We start from the raw sequence: 18,646 nt of genomic DNA on the forward strand, positions 1-18,646 counted from the left end.
CGGGAGGGAGCCCCCGCTTCGCCCCGCTCTCCTTTTCCAGCTCCGGGGGGCACGGAGCCCTGGGTGCTCCCCCCCCCCCCGTTTTTCACCCGCCCCCCGGCTCTGAGCCCCGGGGGCTCGATGACCGCAGGTGACCCCGGGAGGAAGGGGGCGTGGCCTCGTCGCTCTTGGCCACGCCCCCTCCAGTCCCGCGCGCCCTTAAAGGGCCCCACGTGGCGGCGTGCGGAAGCCGTGGCGGGGGGAGTCTCGCGCGCGCGCTCCCGCTCCTGAGGTAACGGCGCGTGCGCGGGGCGGGCCGGGGGAGCGCGCGCGGCGTGCGTGAGGGGAGCGGGGGGTGGGGGAGGGGCGGGCGGCTGCCACCAGGGGGCTCTTGAGGAGGCTCTGGGGGCTCTCGCTGTGGAGACGCCCAGAGCCCGCATGGGTGCCCCTGCTGGCCGCGGAGGCTGGCTCCGTCTCCAGAGGTTCCTCCAGCCTCAGCCGTGACCTGGTGCCGTGTCGGTAGCAGCGGTGCCGTCAGGTCCGGGTCTGGCTGGCCCTGAACAGCAGTGAAATAAAGCCCTGGATGTGGTGGGGGCTGGCAGGGGCGCGCCTGCCGCGTCTCTGAACGCGTTCCTGTGCCTCATTTCTATGCTTCTTGTGTGTGTGTGAGGGAATTTCCCTTCACAGCCTGCTGCGTGCAGATCACGCAGGAAAATTAATAGCAGTTTAGGAAAGAGGAACTCAGAAAGCGGCCCTCTGGTGAGTCACACTGGGGAATTCACCGATAATAACCCGGCATTCTGGAGGAGCAAGCTGCGTAAAACTCAGAGCCACCAGTTATGTGCTGGCTCATGTGGCAGATGGTTCATGCGCCCTGGGCTCTGCCCTGCGCTGAGCCCTCTGGCCATGTGGTGCTGGCACATGCCGGCCCTCTTCTGCGGGCAGGAAAGCCTTGGGTCCAGCTGCCAGAAGGATTTTCCATAGCTAAACCTATTTACTGAAGGTCTTGCTATGGACAGCTTTATTAACCTGAAATTCAGCTCTCTGAAGGCACTGCAGTAGAGTCGTTGAGAGTCTGCATTGTGTGCTCACCCTGCAGGGGCTGGGGTTTATTTCCCCTGTGTTCTTCTTGCAGCACTTCACCACGCTGGCCTGTGGTCAGCAGGGTTGTCCTGGAGAAAACTTACTGTGCTTAGAAGTTTATAATGCAGCCTTTTTAAAAACAAAATTTATCTAGGAGAGGAAAAGCAGGTTGCTCAGCTGCTATTTCCTCACTTAATAAATCTTCAGGGAAAACAAAAAGTTCAAGTTTCAGTTTGGGTGGAAATCTGGAGAGGGAGGGAGATAATGCAGCTGTCTCCTCAAGCTGATCTGCGCAACAAAAACTGGACAGGATCAGAAGTGCTGCCAGTATGAGCACAAGGAAAATAAAACAGTAACCGGGAGCAAAGGGGGCCTGTGCTAGCAAATGTTAGGGTGAATGATGAACACATGCATGTACTGGGCAATCTTAACTTGAACTGCTGGTTTTGAGGCTCTGTGTGTGTTTTGAGTGAAGGCACGTTCAGACTGTTATAAACAAAATGTTCACCTCTGTAGCTTTGGCTGTCACAAGTGTGCCTGCAGTCCAGCTCTGCAGCGCTTTCATATCCTTAGATAGTTCATATCCTTCCAGCCCTTGTAGGATACAGCTCGCCCTCCAAGCAGAAGGTGGATTGCAGTCAGACGACTTAAGCTTTCACACAGCTGTAATTACAAGGGCGGTTTCTTTCACCAGGCTTTTGTTTGGGTGTGTGTTCCTCATGTTTCTACCAACTGTGGCATGTTAGGGCGCTATTTCCCTTAGGAATAGCGTGTGGCAAGAGAGGATCGTTCCTGATCCCACTCACCCGCCTATCGAGCTACCATGAAAGTCAAGTCAGGCTCTTGTGAGCGCCTGTGTGTCTTCCCTGTCTTCCAGCAGCTTGTGTAGTGCAGCTGGGGAGGTGACAAAGCATCGCGAGATGAAGGGCTGTTGCTACATTGCTTAACAGAGCTGATCAGAGTCTATGTAGTGGCAATTGTTTTGTTTCTAACCGAAATTTGTTACAGAAAATGAACTGCTGTCTTGGGATCCCTGTGACCTGCGTTCACAAAGAAAACTTGCACAGCTAGGTTGGACTTCAGCTTTCTGCTTTGTGTTCTTATGTTTCATGGCACAAGTGTCCTTGGGACAAGTGTCCAAAAATTCCGCTACTGCTTGTACGTGCTGGTGCAACTGTTCTCTCAGTGTCAGGGGCCACATGTCACTGACATGTGGATTCTCCTTGAAAAACCCCGTCTGCTGGGCATGGTGGAGGCAATGATACCCTCGTGCATCTCCCAGGACCTGCTGGCTGTGCAGCCTCATGTCTGTACTCTGTGTGCCATATCCAGCTTGCTTGTGGATCCAGCAGGGACACCCTGTCCTTGGGGTCACCCCTGGGATGTGCACTGCAGTGGGGTCAGGCCCCGTGGCTGCTGGTTCCAGTAAGGTCTTTCTCCTCTCAGGACTCCCCAAGAGATGGAGGGGTGATGATGCTGCCACTGGCTGGCTCCACACCATCTGCAAAATGACATGCTCTTCTAGATGTGGGTTTGAGCTCCTCCAGGCTAGGGAGGGGACAAAACCCACTCTACCATGGCCTAGGTGACTGCTGCTAGCAGTAGGCTACTCCGTGTAGATAATGCAGATAATGCACCTTTTCTCATGGCTGTCTTATCAAAAGAACAAAATTAACTGCTCTGGTGTTGTAGTCTAGTATGGGGGCATTGGGCAACGTCTGCCACGAACCTCAGAGATTTAGAGATGGGTTTTGAAGATGTGCTTCTCTCAGCTGCGTGTGAATTGAACTATTTTTGCATTCTGAATCGTAGCCTGTAGCAAGCAGAGCACAAATCAAGCACCATCGCGTCCTTGCATAGATGAGGAATCGGGAGGAGGGGATGTGCTTTTTTGGGATAGAAGGAGGCTTGTGTGCTGGGAATTGTGGCTGGCCATGCCTTCACCCACTGCTGTCGGGGGCAGGACGCTGCACAGGCACATCCTCCTCCAGCCCCAGCTTAGCTAATGTCAGATTCATCAGATAAAGGGCTCTTTCCTTTTGTTAATATCTGTCATCATTCAGCCAGATGTGCTTCTCACGTTGCCTGCTTTAAATTGCTCTGTCTAACGTCGGTATGAAATAGTGTGCTAAAACCCTCTTTTTAAAAAGATGAAGGATAATAGGATTCATCTCCAGTCAGTTAGAAATTCATTGAAGCAATTAAAGCTCTGCCTATCAAGTGACGAGCATCAAAGGCTGTTGAATATAAACCTTACATAAAATCAGCGTTGCTTTCAGGATTAGAAAATGCTTCGTTTGGGTGACGAAACCCTGTAGCAACAAAGTGCAGAAACCCCCGCTGAAAGCAGCGTAGGAGCTGCTGAGAGCACAGCGGCTGCCGAGTGCTGATTTTTACCAGAACAGTTTTTTAGATCCCCAGGGAGTGGGCGTGCAGCGGGGGCTGTACCCCAACAGCTGCTCTGGGGATGCCGTGGAGAGCCAAAGGAACCCCAATGCTCCCGCACCCCAAGAGCCGAGCATGGGAGGCAGGCGCAGAGAAAGAGCTTCCGCATTAGGCGGCAGTGTGGGGTGACTGGCTGCTTCCAATTGCGAGGCAGAGAGCACATGACATAAGATGCTCCAGATCTGCCTCGTGGGCGCTAGTTTAAAAATAAAGGATATTACACGTCGTTGCTCGTCCGGAGAGGCTGCGGGAGGAGAGGCTGCACAAAGGCGAGGCAATGCATTGTAAGGCTACACCGGAGCCCTGCGGTGGGTGGTTTGGGGGAGGTCTGAAAGCTAAGCCTTAACGTTCGGGGCAAAAGAGTGCAAATATAAACGTTAATCTCGTGGTGCTTTTTCAAAACTGTAATTGTCAAGCGCATTTTCAGGTGTGAGAATGGATGAATAATCTTAATTCTGATCAGGCTTTTCATACAAGCCAAGCTTAATGTGAAGGGTACTTCATCCACTTACAGAATTTACTGTATTTCACACAAATACATCAGTCTTGAGTTATATCTGCTTTGGAATTGTCTTTGTCAGATAGCTGCATCAATGAAAGCTGATTTCACTGTAGTATTTGATTCTATTTTAATTTTAAACTGTCTTTACAGGGACAATGCTGTGTGAATCAGATGTACGTATGGCACTTACAGAACCTGTCCCCACAGCTTATCTTAATGTGGATGCTCAAGAAAACTGCAAGGTATCATTGGATGATGCACCGGTCAACTCTTCAGCTAGGTTTGTCTAATTTAAGATTTTATTTTTTTCTGTGGTGACCTGCATACATAGGATATAGCTCATATTCTAGCATGTTTACTTAGATTAATTGGGACATTAAGATTTTTAGAAGAAATTTTGAACATTTTTTCTTCTAATTCCAAAATCCAAAAGCTGAATCTATAATCTCACTGATCAAATATGTGAAATACCTAGCAAGTACTACATGTGTTGGGAAGCATCACTGCACTGTAAACAGGAGGTGTGCCTCATTAGGGGACTGCTTGTGTGCAGTACCTGTGCTGATTTTTATCAATCTAGGCAACCTGATTGGCTGTAAATCTAAATAACCTCATAATAAATAGTAGGTTGGTAGCTAAGGGTCTAAATCTCACCACAGTGTAATGGGATATAGCTGTCAGACTTCCAAGACACTCTTTACCTAATTTTTGGGGGCTAAGTTGGAATTATATGTAGTAAGAAGAAGAAAAAAAATATGACTCGATTCCCTGTAACGGAAATAGCTGCATGGGTTTTTGCTCATATTACTGAGTCACTTCCACACTTTGTCCACAAAAGCAGGTGGAGAAATGATGCAGAACTACTGCAACTGGGGGTTAATTTGTGTTGGAAAATGCTCTCAGTAACAGTGAGGAAATACATAGTAGAGAAGATCTTGTAATCCTTTTTGGAGAAAAGAAGAAAGCTGATTTACATACCTCTGGTTTGTAGTTTGCAGGTTAGATAGAAGTGATTCTGCTTTTGGACAGTACACAGGAGTAGCCAAGTCAAAGCTCCCTGCCTTAAATCCTATCCTATGTGCAAAGCCATGAGTTGATTACCCCCTAAGAAGTTCAGAGGAAATGTAAAAGGGAGGGAAGCAACTTACCTCTTAGACAGAAATTCACAAGGTGCTGTGTGTCTTGCCTTTGATCCAGTAGAAGGGGAAGAAAGTATGAGGCTTGGGTGGCACTATGCCGGCGATAGGCTGAAGGGTTTGTGTGGGACCAGGTGGGTCCTGCTTAGTGACAGCAGAGTTGGCAGGCCATCTTTCTGTGAGGGAGCTGCACCATTAGACAGGACTTGGCCACCCAGTCCATGATGTCTGTGATGTCACGGGCACGCAGCCCCTTCTAGAAGACCACTGAGGAATCAGACCTTGGAAGAAACTTCACACCAGAAGCTGCAGTGAAGGAAGAGTGAATACCTAGTGCTGACATGAAGAAACAAATGCTTCCATGACGGCCTTGAGCAGAGGACACATCTCAGGGCTGTTTGGCAAGGCAAGATGGAGCTTTAGTTTCTCTGGAGTATGATCTTGGGTAGCGTAATGCTCGGGCTGTGGTGCTAAGATGATGGTACAAGTGCAGTTTGCCCAGGGTGGAGGAACAAATGTCTGCTTGTAGCATGGAGGTATGATACGTCATTCTGTGGGCAGAGCACAGAGACTCGAATACGAAATCTCACAAGGTCTGGCTTCCAACTCGTGGCCTGAAGTGGGATGTGTGACTTAATTATTCCATATCCTCATCACTTATGGCTTTGAGAAAGTCTGTTTTGGAAAAGGACAGAGGAAGAGCACTGTTCTACAAATGCAGGCGGGAAGTGTTTTAATGGCTCTTGCAAGACTGAAAGTAAAAAGGGCAACCACAGATACCACAGTGCAAACTCCTTGTGAGGAGCACAGCTGAGGTAGATAGAGGGATGTGTCTGAAGAGTGCCTGTTCAATTTCTGCACAAACATCTGGCGCAAGCCTGATGTACTAACTTCATTAGGAATACCTAAAAACAGGATTTCCTGTTAAATCAATTTCCTGCTCTTAGTTGGCCTTGCTTTCTGCAGGAAATCTCTATGGGTTTTTCCCCAGGGTCACTGTGGTGATGCCTGTGCTGCACGGGAACACGGCCTTGGGGCGCTGCCGCCTTTCTTAGGCTTGCACAGCACAGATCAGAGAAAAGCACCAGATCTGCGTGCCCCTATCTGTCCCCACCTCTCTGACTGCTGTAGTCTGTTTCAGGCACGCAGAGCAGACCTGTGGCATTAAATTATCACTGCATCGTGGATGTTATATTCATAGATTTTTCTGCAGCTAGTCTTACAGTTAGAGCGACGTACACATGTTCAAAAGCAGTGCAGGCAAAGACCACACACTTGCCAAGGTGGGCGTGTTTCATTGGTGTCTGAGCTAGTAAAATTAATAAAGCCGGCTAGTAAACATCAGAAACCACTCATCTTTGCTTGACTTGCAAGGCTTAATGTAATTAAGTGATGGGGTGAGTATGGCTAAGACATTCTTCATCCAGTGTGCTAAAGTCTATCCAGTGCTAATTACTTCTGCCTTGCAGAGTTGTTGAGATCTACAACACTGAGACAGTTGAAGATACTAAGACAGAGGGATCTCAGATGGACAAGCTTGGTTTCAAATGTAAGTAGAGAGAATGTTTAGTTACTGTTATGTGCATAAAACTATTATTTAAATGAGAGTAATTTACAAAACCATAACATTGGAAGAGGGAATTCAAATGGCAGGGTAGTCTGTCCAGAAGTCTCTAGAACATAGGCTTTAAAGCACTGGTGTGCTCCAAGGAGTAAAATAGTTAGTATCACTGATTAATGCATATCTACCAGGTAATCATGTACTACTTATTTTAATAATAAATAAATAAGTGGCAGGAAGATTTAGGTCAGAAGGAGAGGTAAACAGAAAACATTAACGAAAACTTTGAATGTGCTTTAGAGGCTTCATCTCTTAGTCTTGTTCTAAAATAGTGGGGGAAAAGGGTGGGGAGGGAGCTGTTGTCATTTGCTTTTACTTCAATACTTGTATTTATATTTCTGTTATGGCAGAAAGCAATTTCTAAACATGAGATGTTGAATATTTTTCTTTCAATCTAGCCTCTTCACCTCCTCCCTTGAGTGTGTGGACAACACAACGAGATGGAGAAGTCAGACTGAGGATGGATGAGCAGGGCATAGGCAGCGAGGCACCAAAGACTGTTCATGATCTATTCCAGGAAGCTACTAGTAAATATGGTGACTATTATGCTCTTGCATCCAAGAAAGGTGGCCAGTGGATAAAGCTAACTTACAATATGTACTATGATGAGTGCTGTAAAGCAGCCAAAAGTTTTCTGAAGGTGAGCTTTTGTTGAATTATACTACATGTTCATGGTCAGCAGTTTAACTGCTGAAATGGCTGGAGTCAGCTGTATCTTATACTTACAAATGATATGTTGATGAGTCGTAAAGTGTCAGGGAAAGTGGCTAACCCACCAGAACGCTGCACCGCCATCCAGTGGGACCTCGACAGGCTGGAGAATTGGGCGGGGAGGAACTTAATGATGTATAATGAGGGCAAGTGTAGAGTCCTGCATCTGCACAAGAGCAACCCCAAACACCAGGATAAGTTGGGCACTGCCCTGCTGGAGAGCAGTGAAGGGGAGAGGCACCTGAGGGTCATGGTGGACAGCTGGATGACCATGAGCCAGCAGTATGCCCTTGTGGCCAAGAAAGCCGATGGCATCCTGGGGTGTATCAGAAGGGGGGTGGTTAGTAGGTCAAGAGAGGTTCTCCTTTCCCTCTACTCTGCCCTGGTGAGACCACATCTAGAATATTGTGTCCAGTTCTGGGTCCCTCAGATCCAGAAGGACAGGGAACTGCTTGAGAGAGTCCAACACAAAGCCATGAGGATGATGAAGGGAGTGGAGCATCTCCCTTATGGAGAAAGGCTGAGGGAGCTGGAGCTCTTTAGCTTGGAGAAGAGGAGACTGAGGGGTGACCTTATTAATGTTTATAAATACGTAAAGGGCGATTGTCAGGAGGATGGAGCCAGGCTCTTCTCAGTGACATCCAATGGTAGAACAAGGGGGGAACGGGTGCAAGCTGAAACATAGGAGGTTCTGCTTAATTTAAGCAGAGACATGAGACAACTTTTTCATGGTGAGGGTGACAGAGCACTGGAACAGGCTGCCCAGGGGGGTTGTGGAGTCTCTTTCTCCAGAGACTTTCAAAACCCACCTGGATGCGTTCCTGTGTGACCTGATCCAGGTGTTCCTGCTCCGGCAAGGGGATTGGACTAAATGATCTTTCAAGGTCCGTTCCAATCCCTAATATTCTGTGATTCTGTGAATTACTTGAACATGCCATGAACATCTTGTTAATTACTACAGTATTTTTGTTTGAATTTCATACAAATTGCTTCCACATTCAAGTAAACAAAAAATATTTAGGAAAACCTTTAAGGAGGTGTATTTGAGACATGGCAAACCTGGACAAAACCCCTCATAAGGCTTGTAAATTTTCATCTTTCCAGGAAAAACCTCAAAAGAACGCTTATGAATCCAACTTAAATGACCAAACTGGCTGAGCCATGTACTTGTACAGCTGGGTGTTAAGACGGATTGAGAGAAAGAAAACATTACGTGTTCTTCCTGTTATCATCAGAATTAGATTATCATCTTATTTCCTATAGTTAAGGATACTCTTTTGTTTGTTTTTCCCTTCCACTCATACTGTGGGATCTTCCAGTATACATACTTCCATTGTCTCTGGTGCAAAACCAGAGAACAGCTGAAGCAGATTGAAAGGCTTGGACTTCAGCAGCTGGATTTTCATAGCCTCTGTTAACTCTAAGTTAACTCTAAGCATTCTTCAAAGGACAAACAAGATTGCTGTAATCTCATCTCTTGTTTACAGCTGGGACTAGAGCGTTTCCATGGAGTGTGCCTCTTGGGATTTAATTCTCCAGAGTGGTTTATTGCTGATATTGGAGCTATCTTTGCAGGGTAAGAGTGTTGTCTCTTGACATGCATTTTGCTCTAGCCTTCAGATAGTAATTTCATTATTCATGTGAGAGGGTGTTTTTGGTTTAAAACAAAACAAGTGCTGCTTATATTTGAATGTAATGAGGGTAGCTAGAACCTAAACTCTCTTTACTTAATAATGAATAAGACAAAAAAAACATAGCTAGAAAAAGCACATTCTCTCTTAAAATGAACAGCAGGTTAAACCAAAAACATGCTTATTTGCATTTTGGTTAAAATATTATGTTGGAAAAGGTTAGAGTATCAAAATCCAGTGCTGTGATAGCTGTCTTCCATCTGACCCACTTTGGCCCGTTACAGTGTTCTGACATTACCTATGACCAGAAATGAGCCTTTGCTCTTGGAACTAAGCTTTCCACTTACTGTTGTTGCTTTATGGGATGTTCTGCCTATGGTTTTTCCTCTGTTAAAGTTTGCAATGGTATGACTTTTTTTCCTGCCAGCAGCTAATTCTGTGTTTTTCTTTTTGTTTTCTTCTTTTGTAGTGGTCTTGCCGTCGGTATCTACACTACAAACTCTCCTGAGGCCTGTCATTATGTAGCAGAGAACAGCAGTGCTAACATTGTGGTTGTGGAAAACCATAAACAGATGCAGAAAATCTTAGAAGTAAATACACTTGTTAAATGACTGGAAGCTTTGTGTCCTGTTGATAGATACGGGAGGGTAAAGCTACCTGAGGGAAATGCTGGATCTGAAAGCAGAGGTGAACCGATCGAGCCTGCTTGGTGTGTTTGCTGTTCAAACCCAATGAGTGATCACTTGTGCTAAATCTCATTAAAGTTGAAAGGTGGTTCCGCAGAGTAGCAAAGCCTTGAGCTTGAAGTATGACAAGCCAAAATGAAAAAATAATAATCCCCTAGGTCAGCAGGCAACATCCCAGTCCAAATGATTACTGTCTCTTTTGAGGCTTCCCTCTTCTCTTTCAGTAAGTCAGATGAAATTCTCTTAGCTTTACTTCAAATGGCAAGTAGCAGTTGCATGTTAAGTGGTGGGTAATTTAGGCTTAAAAAGAAAATGTGGGATTTGCTCCTTCTCATGGATCTCTCTTCTTAACACAGGTTCAGCATAAACTACCTCATTTGAAAGCTATTGTCCAATATGGGGAAGAACTAAGAGAGAAGAGACCAAATCTGTATTCTGTAAGTAATGGGCATCTTACTGGCTTTATGAATAACAGCTGTGTTTAGCTGACGGCTTCAAGCAACCATCACCTTCTACACGACTGTCATAAATAGCGCAAGTTTATGTTGATTACAGTGAAGGAACACTTTCCTATCTGAAGTGGTAGATGTACACTGTTGTTCAAACCTTGATAAATCCATATTGTAAGGGAAGGGTGCTAGCATGCTGACCTCTCTTAGGCAGCTTCAGGTCCCATAGTTACTCCTGCTTGGCACTCCCAGTGAATGCCAGGGTCGCCTACAGAGCTGGGAAGCTTCTTCAAGGTAGATCTGTCTCCTTTTCTGTTCCTTGTCGTGCCTTTTGTGACAGACAGAAAATACGGTGGGACTGTCAGTTTCTGTTGCAGGTTTGGACATTGAAAACAGTTCCCTTCTCTTCATGTATAGTGAAGGGTTTAATTTAATTTGTCACCAATGGTGTGTAAAGTGGTCAAGTTCTTCTCTTTTTTATACAGTGGAGAGAGTTCATGGACCTTGGCAAAGATGTTTCAGACGCTCAGCTCCATGAAATCATTGACTCACTGAAGCCTAACCAGTGCTGTACGCTAATATATACCTCAGGGACAACTGGACAGCCAAAGGGAGTAATGCTCAGTCATGACAACGTAAGTATCTCTTTGTGTAGATGCCCATTCCAAGAACTGTGACCTTAGGTAGGTGCTGAGGGACTGCAGAGATCAGCTGAAGAACATGCCTGATCTGAAGATCACAGGAAGCTGTTGGCTCTTTTCATGAGCTGCACGTTCTGTGTTGTATCTGCTCAGAAGGGCTGCCACTTAATACAGAGCTGTGTTCTTGTTAACAGTTGACGTGGACATCATTAGCAGCAGGACGTTCCATAAAGCTGGCAGAAGCTACAGAAAAGCAAGAGCTGGTGGTCAGCTATCTGCCTCTCAGTCATGTTGCTGCGCAGATGACGGATATTTGGTTATCAATTACGTTTGGAGCACAAGTTTTCTTTGCTCAGCCAGATGCATTAAAGGTAAAAACATAAGACAATAAAAAACTTATGCTTGTCCACCTGCTTGTGGCTAGGGGTGTGCACTTTAAAACAAACCTTGCTGACTTAACACAGCCTTCAGAATCATGAGATAACTTAGTTTATTTGTCCAGTGACAGACTTCTATTTAAGGGTCTGTTGGCTTGAAGAATGTGGCCAGTCTGACCTTTGCCTTTTGACTCTGTGTTACAAGCCAGGATGATGAGCTGACCAAGCACTGCACAACTAGGAGCTTCTTGGTGACTCACCTGACACCAGTTCTCTGCCCTGATAGCTTGGTTGAGCAACAGCTTTGTATTTGCTCTGTCCATATTGCAAAATGCCACCACCATTAAGTCTGTGTCCTGGAAAGAGAACGACTCGTCCTGATGCTGTGTCAGCATGGACACTGAGAGTATCGACCCTTGCTGTCTTGTCAAAACCACTGTTGAGCGTGAATGCTTCTGGGGCTCTTTTTTCTTGTGGAACATGGCAGGACGAAAACTGGTATTGCCCAGTGCTGCTTTGTTTGCACTCAGCAGCAGCAACACTTCAGTTGAAAATGAGCAATTCCTCAAAATTAAGAGCAGTTGTAGGTCTTAGCTAGTGACCAGTGCTGACCTGGTATCTGTACAAAATCTCTTTTGAATGCCTTATAAAATTCTGTTCCACGCAGGGCACCTTAGTAGACACCCTGCGGGAGGTGAGGCCAACTGCGTTTTTGGGAGTTCCTCGCGTCTGGGAAAAAATGGAAGAAAGAATGAAATCTGTTGGTGCAAAATCATCAATGCTCAAAAGAAAAGTGGCATCATGGGCCAAGGAAGTTGGGTTACAGACAAACCTGAAGTGGATGAATGGGTAATTAAAAGCTACACTTAAGGGGTGTTATGAATGTTAGAGCTTTAGCATTGGATCAGTAATTATATTGCACATGAAAGTCCTGACTCGTGGACATTAAAAGCCAAAAGTAGTGCTGGGGCCAGAGGATGGGCAGCAAGGGCTGGAGGCAGGAGTCATTTGTATTTATCAATTTTGCTGAATAAGCCAAAATAGGAGATGGATGAAAGAGGATGGGAAGGAGTTTTACTTTCTGACTGAGGTCTTGTAACAACGTTTCTTCCACAGGTATTCTGAAGTCCCAGTGAACTTCCGCTTAGCCAGGCACCTGGTATACAAGAAGGTTCGAAAGGCCATTGGGCTGGATCGCTGCACAAAGTGCTACTCAGGAGCCGCTCCAATTACCAGAGAGACGCTGGAATTCTTTTTAAGTCTGAACATTCCTGTGTATGAACTGTATGGCATGAGCGAAAGCTCTGGGCCTCACACAGTCTCTCTACCTCATGCGTTCAAGTTTACCAGGTAAATAATTATCTGTGAGTGGAGCACAGCTGACTGGGAGGAACAGAGTTGCTTTAAGGTTTCAGGTGCATCTGGCTTGCTTGGCTCACCTGATGCAACTCAGCCCCAGTCTTGCAGCCAGTAAGAAGTTGCTAGGGAGCCAGTTCCTCTGGCCCAAGTATTGCAGATGATGAGATCTGCCAAGGGCACCAGCAGTGTTACTTAAATTTAACTTGGCCTGGATTCTCTATGAACAGAGGAGGAAACAAGGGATTTATCATAGAATCATAGAATATCCCGAGTTGGAAGGGACCCATAAGGATCATCAAGTCCAACTCCTGGCACCGCACAGGTCTGCCCAAAAGTTTGGACCACATGACTAAGTGCACAGTCCAATCACTTCTTAAATTCAGACAGGCTTGGTGCAGTGACTACGTCCCTGGGGAGCCTGTTCCAGTGTGCAACTACCCTCTCAGTGAAGAACCTCTTCCTGATGTCCAGCCTAAACTTGCTCTGCCTCAGCTTAACACCATTCCTGTGGGTCCTATCACTGGTGTTTACAGAGAATAGGTCACCTATCTCTCCACTTCCCCTCACGAGGAAGTTGTAGACTGCGATGGGGTCCCCCCTCAGCCTCCTCTTTCCATTTATGGGAAGAAATAATCAGTAACTAATGTAGGTTAGAGTTTACCTTACTGCATTTATTCATTTGACATTAAGACTACTCTGTTACTTTGAACAGCTTGTTCAGTCTTCATCAGTATTCAAGGTGAATACTACCATCAGTAAAAGTTAGCTACCAAGAACATAAATCTTCTAACTCAAAGCTCAGGAGCTTGAGAGCAATAGATGGAAAGCATGGGTGTGAACACTGATTTCTGCAGTAACAATTTCCTGTAGTTTCTTACATGTAAGCAGATGTCTTAAGTTTTAAAGTTCCCTGCTGAAGCAGTTGTAATGAAAGCCTGCCTGGCTTGGTTCAGACACTTCAGATTGAGTGTGTATTGCTACAATCTCACTCTTAAATTCAGTACCTGAGCAGCAAAAATAATTTTAAAAAATACCTTGGGTTTGTGTTGTCTTTGTTTAAGCTGTGGAAAGGAAATGACAGGCTGCCGGACACTGATCCATAAGCCAGATGAAGATGGCAATGGGGAGATCTGCTTCTCAGGAAGGCACATCTTCATGGGCTACTTGAACATGGAAGAGAAAACCAAAGAGGCAATTGATGAAGATGGGTGGCTGCATTCAGGTGACCTTGGCAAGTGTGATAAAGATGGATTCCTTTACATCACTGGCAGAATTAAAGGTAATGCAGCCTATCGCTTGCTTATTTTGAGGTTGCACAGTTCTAGGATATGATACGTCAGACCTTGGTAGTTGTGTGGTTGTGGCTTGCACAGAAGATACTACTTCTAGATACTACTTCTGAAGTTTTTCATATGAATATGGCTACAATGTGTGCTGCCACTAAGCATGTGACAAGGCACGTGATGGGAGAAGGCGGCTGACCACTGAAACCAGTGTGTGTTTGCAGAGTGAGGAAGAAATCCTCTGATTTCAGAGGCAGTAGTTAGTGCTTCGTTGACTTGTGCTGGACCTGCCTGGGTCCAGCTGTGTGTACTACCAGCTCCCTCTGGTTTCAGCTAGCTTTGCTAGTTAACCTGTATGGGAAAACAATAGCTTATTGCTGTTGTGAAAATGGCTTGCAGCAACGCAGCTCTTGGGACACTGCTCTGACCAACACCAAACAAATCTAATTTCATGCAAGACTCCAATCATTAAAAAGAGATAAATGGTCATGCAAAGGGGCTGCTTTAAGAAATCTGTAAGATTTCAGCTTATCTCTACTCTATAACATGCTGTGTGTGGCTTTAAAAACTCTGCTTTGCCTCAGCAAATTTTTAACTCAAATTTCTGAACAATGTGGTTAACAACTTGAATTCCCTAGAGCCTAAGATGGCTGTGGTATGGTACTGAGGTGCTCATACTCCAAACCCCATATTCTCCAGCTGCAAACATTTGTGGAGGATTAAAGCAACTTTTGTAATGCTGTGTACTTGCACACCTTAGTTTCATCTCTCCTCACCTGGCTGGAGTCTTTCTGGTTTGCTTTCTTCCCTGGATATTGGGATACAGACTCATTATTTGATCTGTGTAGCCACAAAGGTGCTATAAAATCATTTCAGATTGTGAAGGAAGGAAGGGGGGAGCTGTAAGCATTAATCAAGATTTGACTCTTTTCCAGAGCTCATCATCACAGCAGGAGGTGAGAACATTCCTCCCGTTCCAATTGAGGATGCTGTAAAAGAGGCCATTCCCATCATTAGCAATGCAATGTTGGTTGGAGACAAAGCAAAATTCCTCGCTATGCTTCTAACACTAAAGGTGGGTTTGATTCTGCCTATTTAATGGACAAAAGGGTGGGCATCTACCAGGGTTGGGGCTGAGAAGACATAGAGACTATTTTGCATGCATCTAATACCGTGAGGAAGATGATTGTTATGTGTTCTACGATGATTGCTGGAGCCTAGAGGCATCTTGCAGCATGACTTGTAGCTGAGCTGCAAACACCACTTGTAACTGTACAAAAAAATGAGCACTTGCCATCTGATCAGACAGTAAGGTTCTGTTGTTTGGAGCAACTGCTTATCTCTGTATGGTATCGGACAGAAAGCAGAAAGAAATGGTACTAAAAGACACAGAAGTCAGACTGAAACAAGAAACCTTCTGCTTTTCTTACCCATATTTCAGTATCTCCCAGAGATGTCTGGACAGTAATGAGGTGTCCATGACTTCTTTTTAAGATGCTGGCTTTAAACTCCACAGTGACACATGTTGGCCTTTACTGACTCTTCTGCCTAGGACCAGAGAGCCCTTGCAGGCCAGTGGCTTCTCAGGTCAGTGGTAATTGCTCATTAGTGAGACTCTGACAGCCACCCTCCTTGCCTTTGTGCACGAAATGCTGTGACAGGCTCTGGAGCTGGTGCTGCATGAATCAGGTGCTGCCTCTGTCATCTTCCAGCAGCCAGTGGTGCTGCTGTGGAGTGTAGAGAAGTAAAGCTCTGGCCTCAGAGGCAGGATCCTGCCATATCCTCTCCTAATTTGGGAGAGCACAGGAAGAATTTGGATGAGGAGTTCTATACCCTGCTTGCACTTTGATATTGATGTGGCTATTGAGTATGTGGAGCTCTGGAGGTGTTTCATCTGCACATTGCCTTAAGTTTTCATTTGAAGCAGTGGTTTGCATAAAGCATGTAAGAAGTGGTTGATCTAATTGGACAGCTGGTACTGGATGTGGGTCGGGAAAGTGACATGGCAGCTTCCTATGGCCATAAGGTTTAGTACTGCGAAGGGAATCAAGTGTTTAGTAATATAAAATGACTTCTCTTGCAGTGCAACATAGATGTAGAAAGTGGGGAGCCAGGAGATGACCTCACTCCAGAAGCTATTGAATTCTGCCAAAAACTGGGCAGCAAGGCTACAAAAGTCTCTGAAATCATAAGCAGCAAAGACAAGGCTATCTATGCAGCTATCCAGAAGGGAATTTCAGCAGTCAACGAGAGAGCTGTCTCAAATGCTCAGAAAGTCCAGAAGTGGGTCATTCTGGAGAAGGACTTCTCTCTCTTTGGTGGAGAGCTTGGTGAGTAGTGTGCAGGGCACTGGGGCTTACCCTGTGAACCTCCAGCCCTTGCTTGCTGTGGCTGGAACACATCGGAGTGCCAGGGAAGGTAGAATGGGTTATTCGGGACTTCCTGACCCTGCCTGGTGGTACTTAGCTCAGCAGTCCTTACTCTTGGGATTGTATTGCCGGTTGCAGGGTGGTTGTGCTGTTTCTGTTCATGGGGGAAAGGGAGGTGTTTTTAATCACAAAGAGCAATTTAGGAGTCAATGTGTGTGCACATGCTCTGAATCCTCCTCCAGGCTTGCTTCAATCTAATATCGATTTATGCTCAAAATGACGCCTGCTGTAGCACTGCCACCATTGCAGCCCCATGTTGTGTCTTTTCCACAGGCCCAACAATGAAACTGAAGAGACCAGTGGTGGCACAGAAGTATAAAGACCAAATCGATCAGTTTTATATGGATACACCGACCACAACAGAGAACGATCTTAGGCGGTAACATGGCAGCTTTGTGACGTGGTAGAAACTTTCCCTGTTGTGCGAGTGTGCTGTCAGCCTGGGCTTCCCATGAAGGAATCAGTGGGTTCACTTGAAATAAATGAGGTTTGGCTATCATGCAGACTCCCTAAATTGCTTAGCTGTACATTTTTTGGCCTCCTTACTGCAGTAAGTATGATTGTGCCCAGTTTCCTATGTGTATATTCAAATGCTGAGATATTCCTGAATATCTGCTTTGCATTTGTCTTTTCCTTTTTTTATAAGGGCAGTGCATTTACCTTATAAGTTCATAGTGTGTTGTCTTAACCAAAGTTTTCTTTTCCTGAGCTGAATGTAAAACAATCAGGAACTGCATTTTTCCAGCTACGTGGGGAAGGCAAATTCTTTTTATAGTGGTATACTTCTTTTTTTCCCTTGATGCATGTTTAATTGCATGCTGGTGACATCTGAATTATTTTAAATCTCTTTACCAACAAACTATCTTCTGTCAAACAAGGCAAATTCTGTGTGACTACACACCCTGGCTAAGTCTGTATGTGGAACCTGGGATTTACTGGGTTTGTCTGTGCAATATTTTGAATGTTTCAGTGTCTTGAGTTATTATGAAACCATAAATTATAATGCAAGAGTAGTATACATGGACTGTATTCTGAAAGCATTCCACAAAGGGATTATTTGAAAAGCTGTGTGTGTGTGTAACCTAACTGTAAGCTTACAATCATAGAGATGTTGTTTAGCGCATCCCAAAACATACGCAACTCCAGAGCTGTCAGGCTGGGTTGCAGAAGCAGGATCTGTACACATGTGGAGTGGAGCCTGCAGAGGGCGCTGAATTGCTAGAGGGCTGATCAGTCCTCCAGACGGACCTGCCATTCCAGCCACTGTAAAGGCCCACCACAGCGAGGTCATTAGAAGCCTCCATCAAAGCTGTGCAGAAGCATACATTAACAATAGCTCCTGAAGGCACATGGGTGGTTCTGCAAAGCGTATTGCTGTCTACCCCATGCCTGGATGGACTTCAGTCACCTTAGCAAATGGAGGATAGCTTGTAAAATCGCTTATTTCAAACTAGAAATCATTACAAGTGGAACAGTTGTACTCTGGTTCTGGATATTGTTTCCCTGGACTAAAGGAGGACTAGCCAGAGATGTCAGGTGCTTTGATTGGAAGTGGCATGCAGGGGAGAAGCAACTACACTATTAAATAATGCAAACAGCTCAAGCAAGCTGCAAGGCCCTGGCTCTGTACCTGCAGCACCGGTATCAAAACCTTGCTGTGGGGGGCAGTAACAGATGGCAGAGCAGGGAGATTTTTTAGGGCTTGATCTGGAATCGCTACCCCAGCAAGCAGCTCAGTGAACTTGTGCATTGCACCCATACCTCCATGCAAGTGCACAATTGGCCCTACAGTCCCTCTTGTGCAACTGTAGTCTCAGCTGTGTGAGTCTGCAATGTCTTGACTTTCAGAGAAATGCCTAATAAATAAACGCTGCAGTTTGTGTCTCAATGCTTCAGTGTTTTTTGCAAAACAATGCTCAGAGATCAAGGCCTATGGTGTCGGGGGGGAGCAACAAAAGGCAACTCTCGCTTATCACAGCTGGCTTTATAAGAACCCTTCTCTGTAAGTACTGAGCTCAAAGACACTGCCCTCAGCAGGAGAGAGAGGAGAGCAACAAAATACAGAGGCTGCAGAAGGGGAATTTGTCACAGCAAGACAGCAGAGGAAGGTCCAAGCTGGAACTCTGCCTCGCTGAGCTGTTTGTGACAGACTGAAGGCACCACAGCGCTCTGGCTGCTGCCAGGTGGGGGATGACATGAAGGTGTACAGTTGCCCGCTGCACCCAGGAGCTGCTGCCCTGCAGCAGAGCCTCCACACTGCACAGCCCTCGTTTGTGCCCAGGAGGGCCCCATGCCTGCACTGCTGCTTTCAGCC

The 18,646-nt window shown here is 45.9% G+C and overlaps 1 protein-coding gene across 2 annotated transcripts; it reads left to right on the forward strand.

Moving 5' to 3' along the window:
• Positions 1-211: 211 nt before the first annotated feature.
• On the forward strand, positions 212-18,220 carry ACSBG2 (acyl-CoA synthetase bubblegum family member 2). Of its 2 annotated transcripts, none has more exons than XM_084302732.1 (15): positions 212-271; positions 4,160-4,289; positions 6,615-6,694; positions 7,165-7,406; positions 8,965-9,053; positions 9,578-9,698; positions 10,151-10,231; positions 10,729-10,878; positions 11,079-11,255; positions 11,929-12,110; positions 12,378-12,611; positions 13,682-13,899; positions 14,839-14,978; positions 15,987-16,233; positions 16,606-18,220. In XM_084302732.1, exons 2-15 carry the CDS (start codon positions 4,165-4,167, stop codon positions 16,713-16,715), a joined length of 2,196 nt encoding a protein of 731 aa, XP_084158858.1. In that variant the 5' UTR covers positions 212-271; positions 4,160-4,164; the 3' UTR covers positions 16,716-18,220. The 2 variants fall into 2 exon arrangements, with proteins under 2 accessions (XP_084158858.1, XP_084158857.1); XM_084302731.1 differs by lacking the exon at positions 212-271 and adding an exon at positions 3,713-3,791.
• Positions 18,221-18,646: the final 426 nt, after the last annotated feature.

This window comes from Netta rufina (assembly GCF_964035555.1).
Source record: "Netta rufina genome assembly, chromosome: 28".
In the NCBI taxonomy this organism is placed as follows: Eukaryota; Metazoa; Chordata; class Aves; order Anseriformes; family Anatidae; genus Netta; species Netta rufina.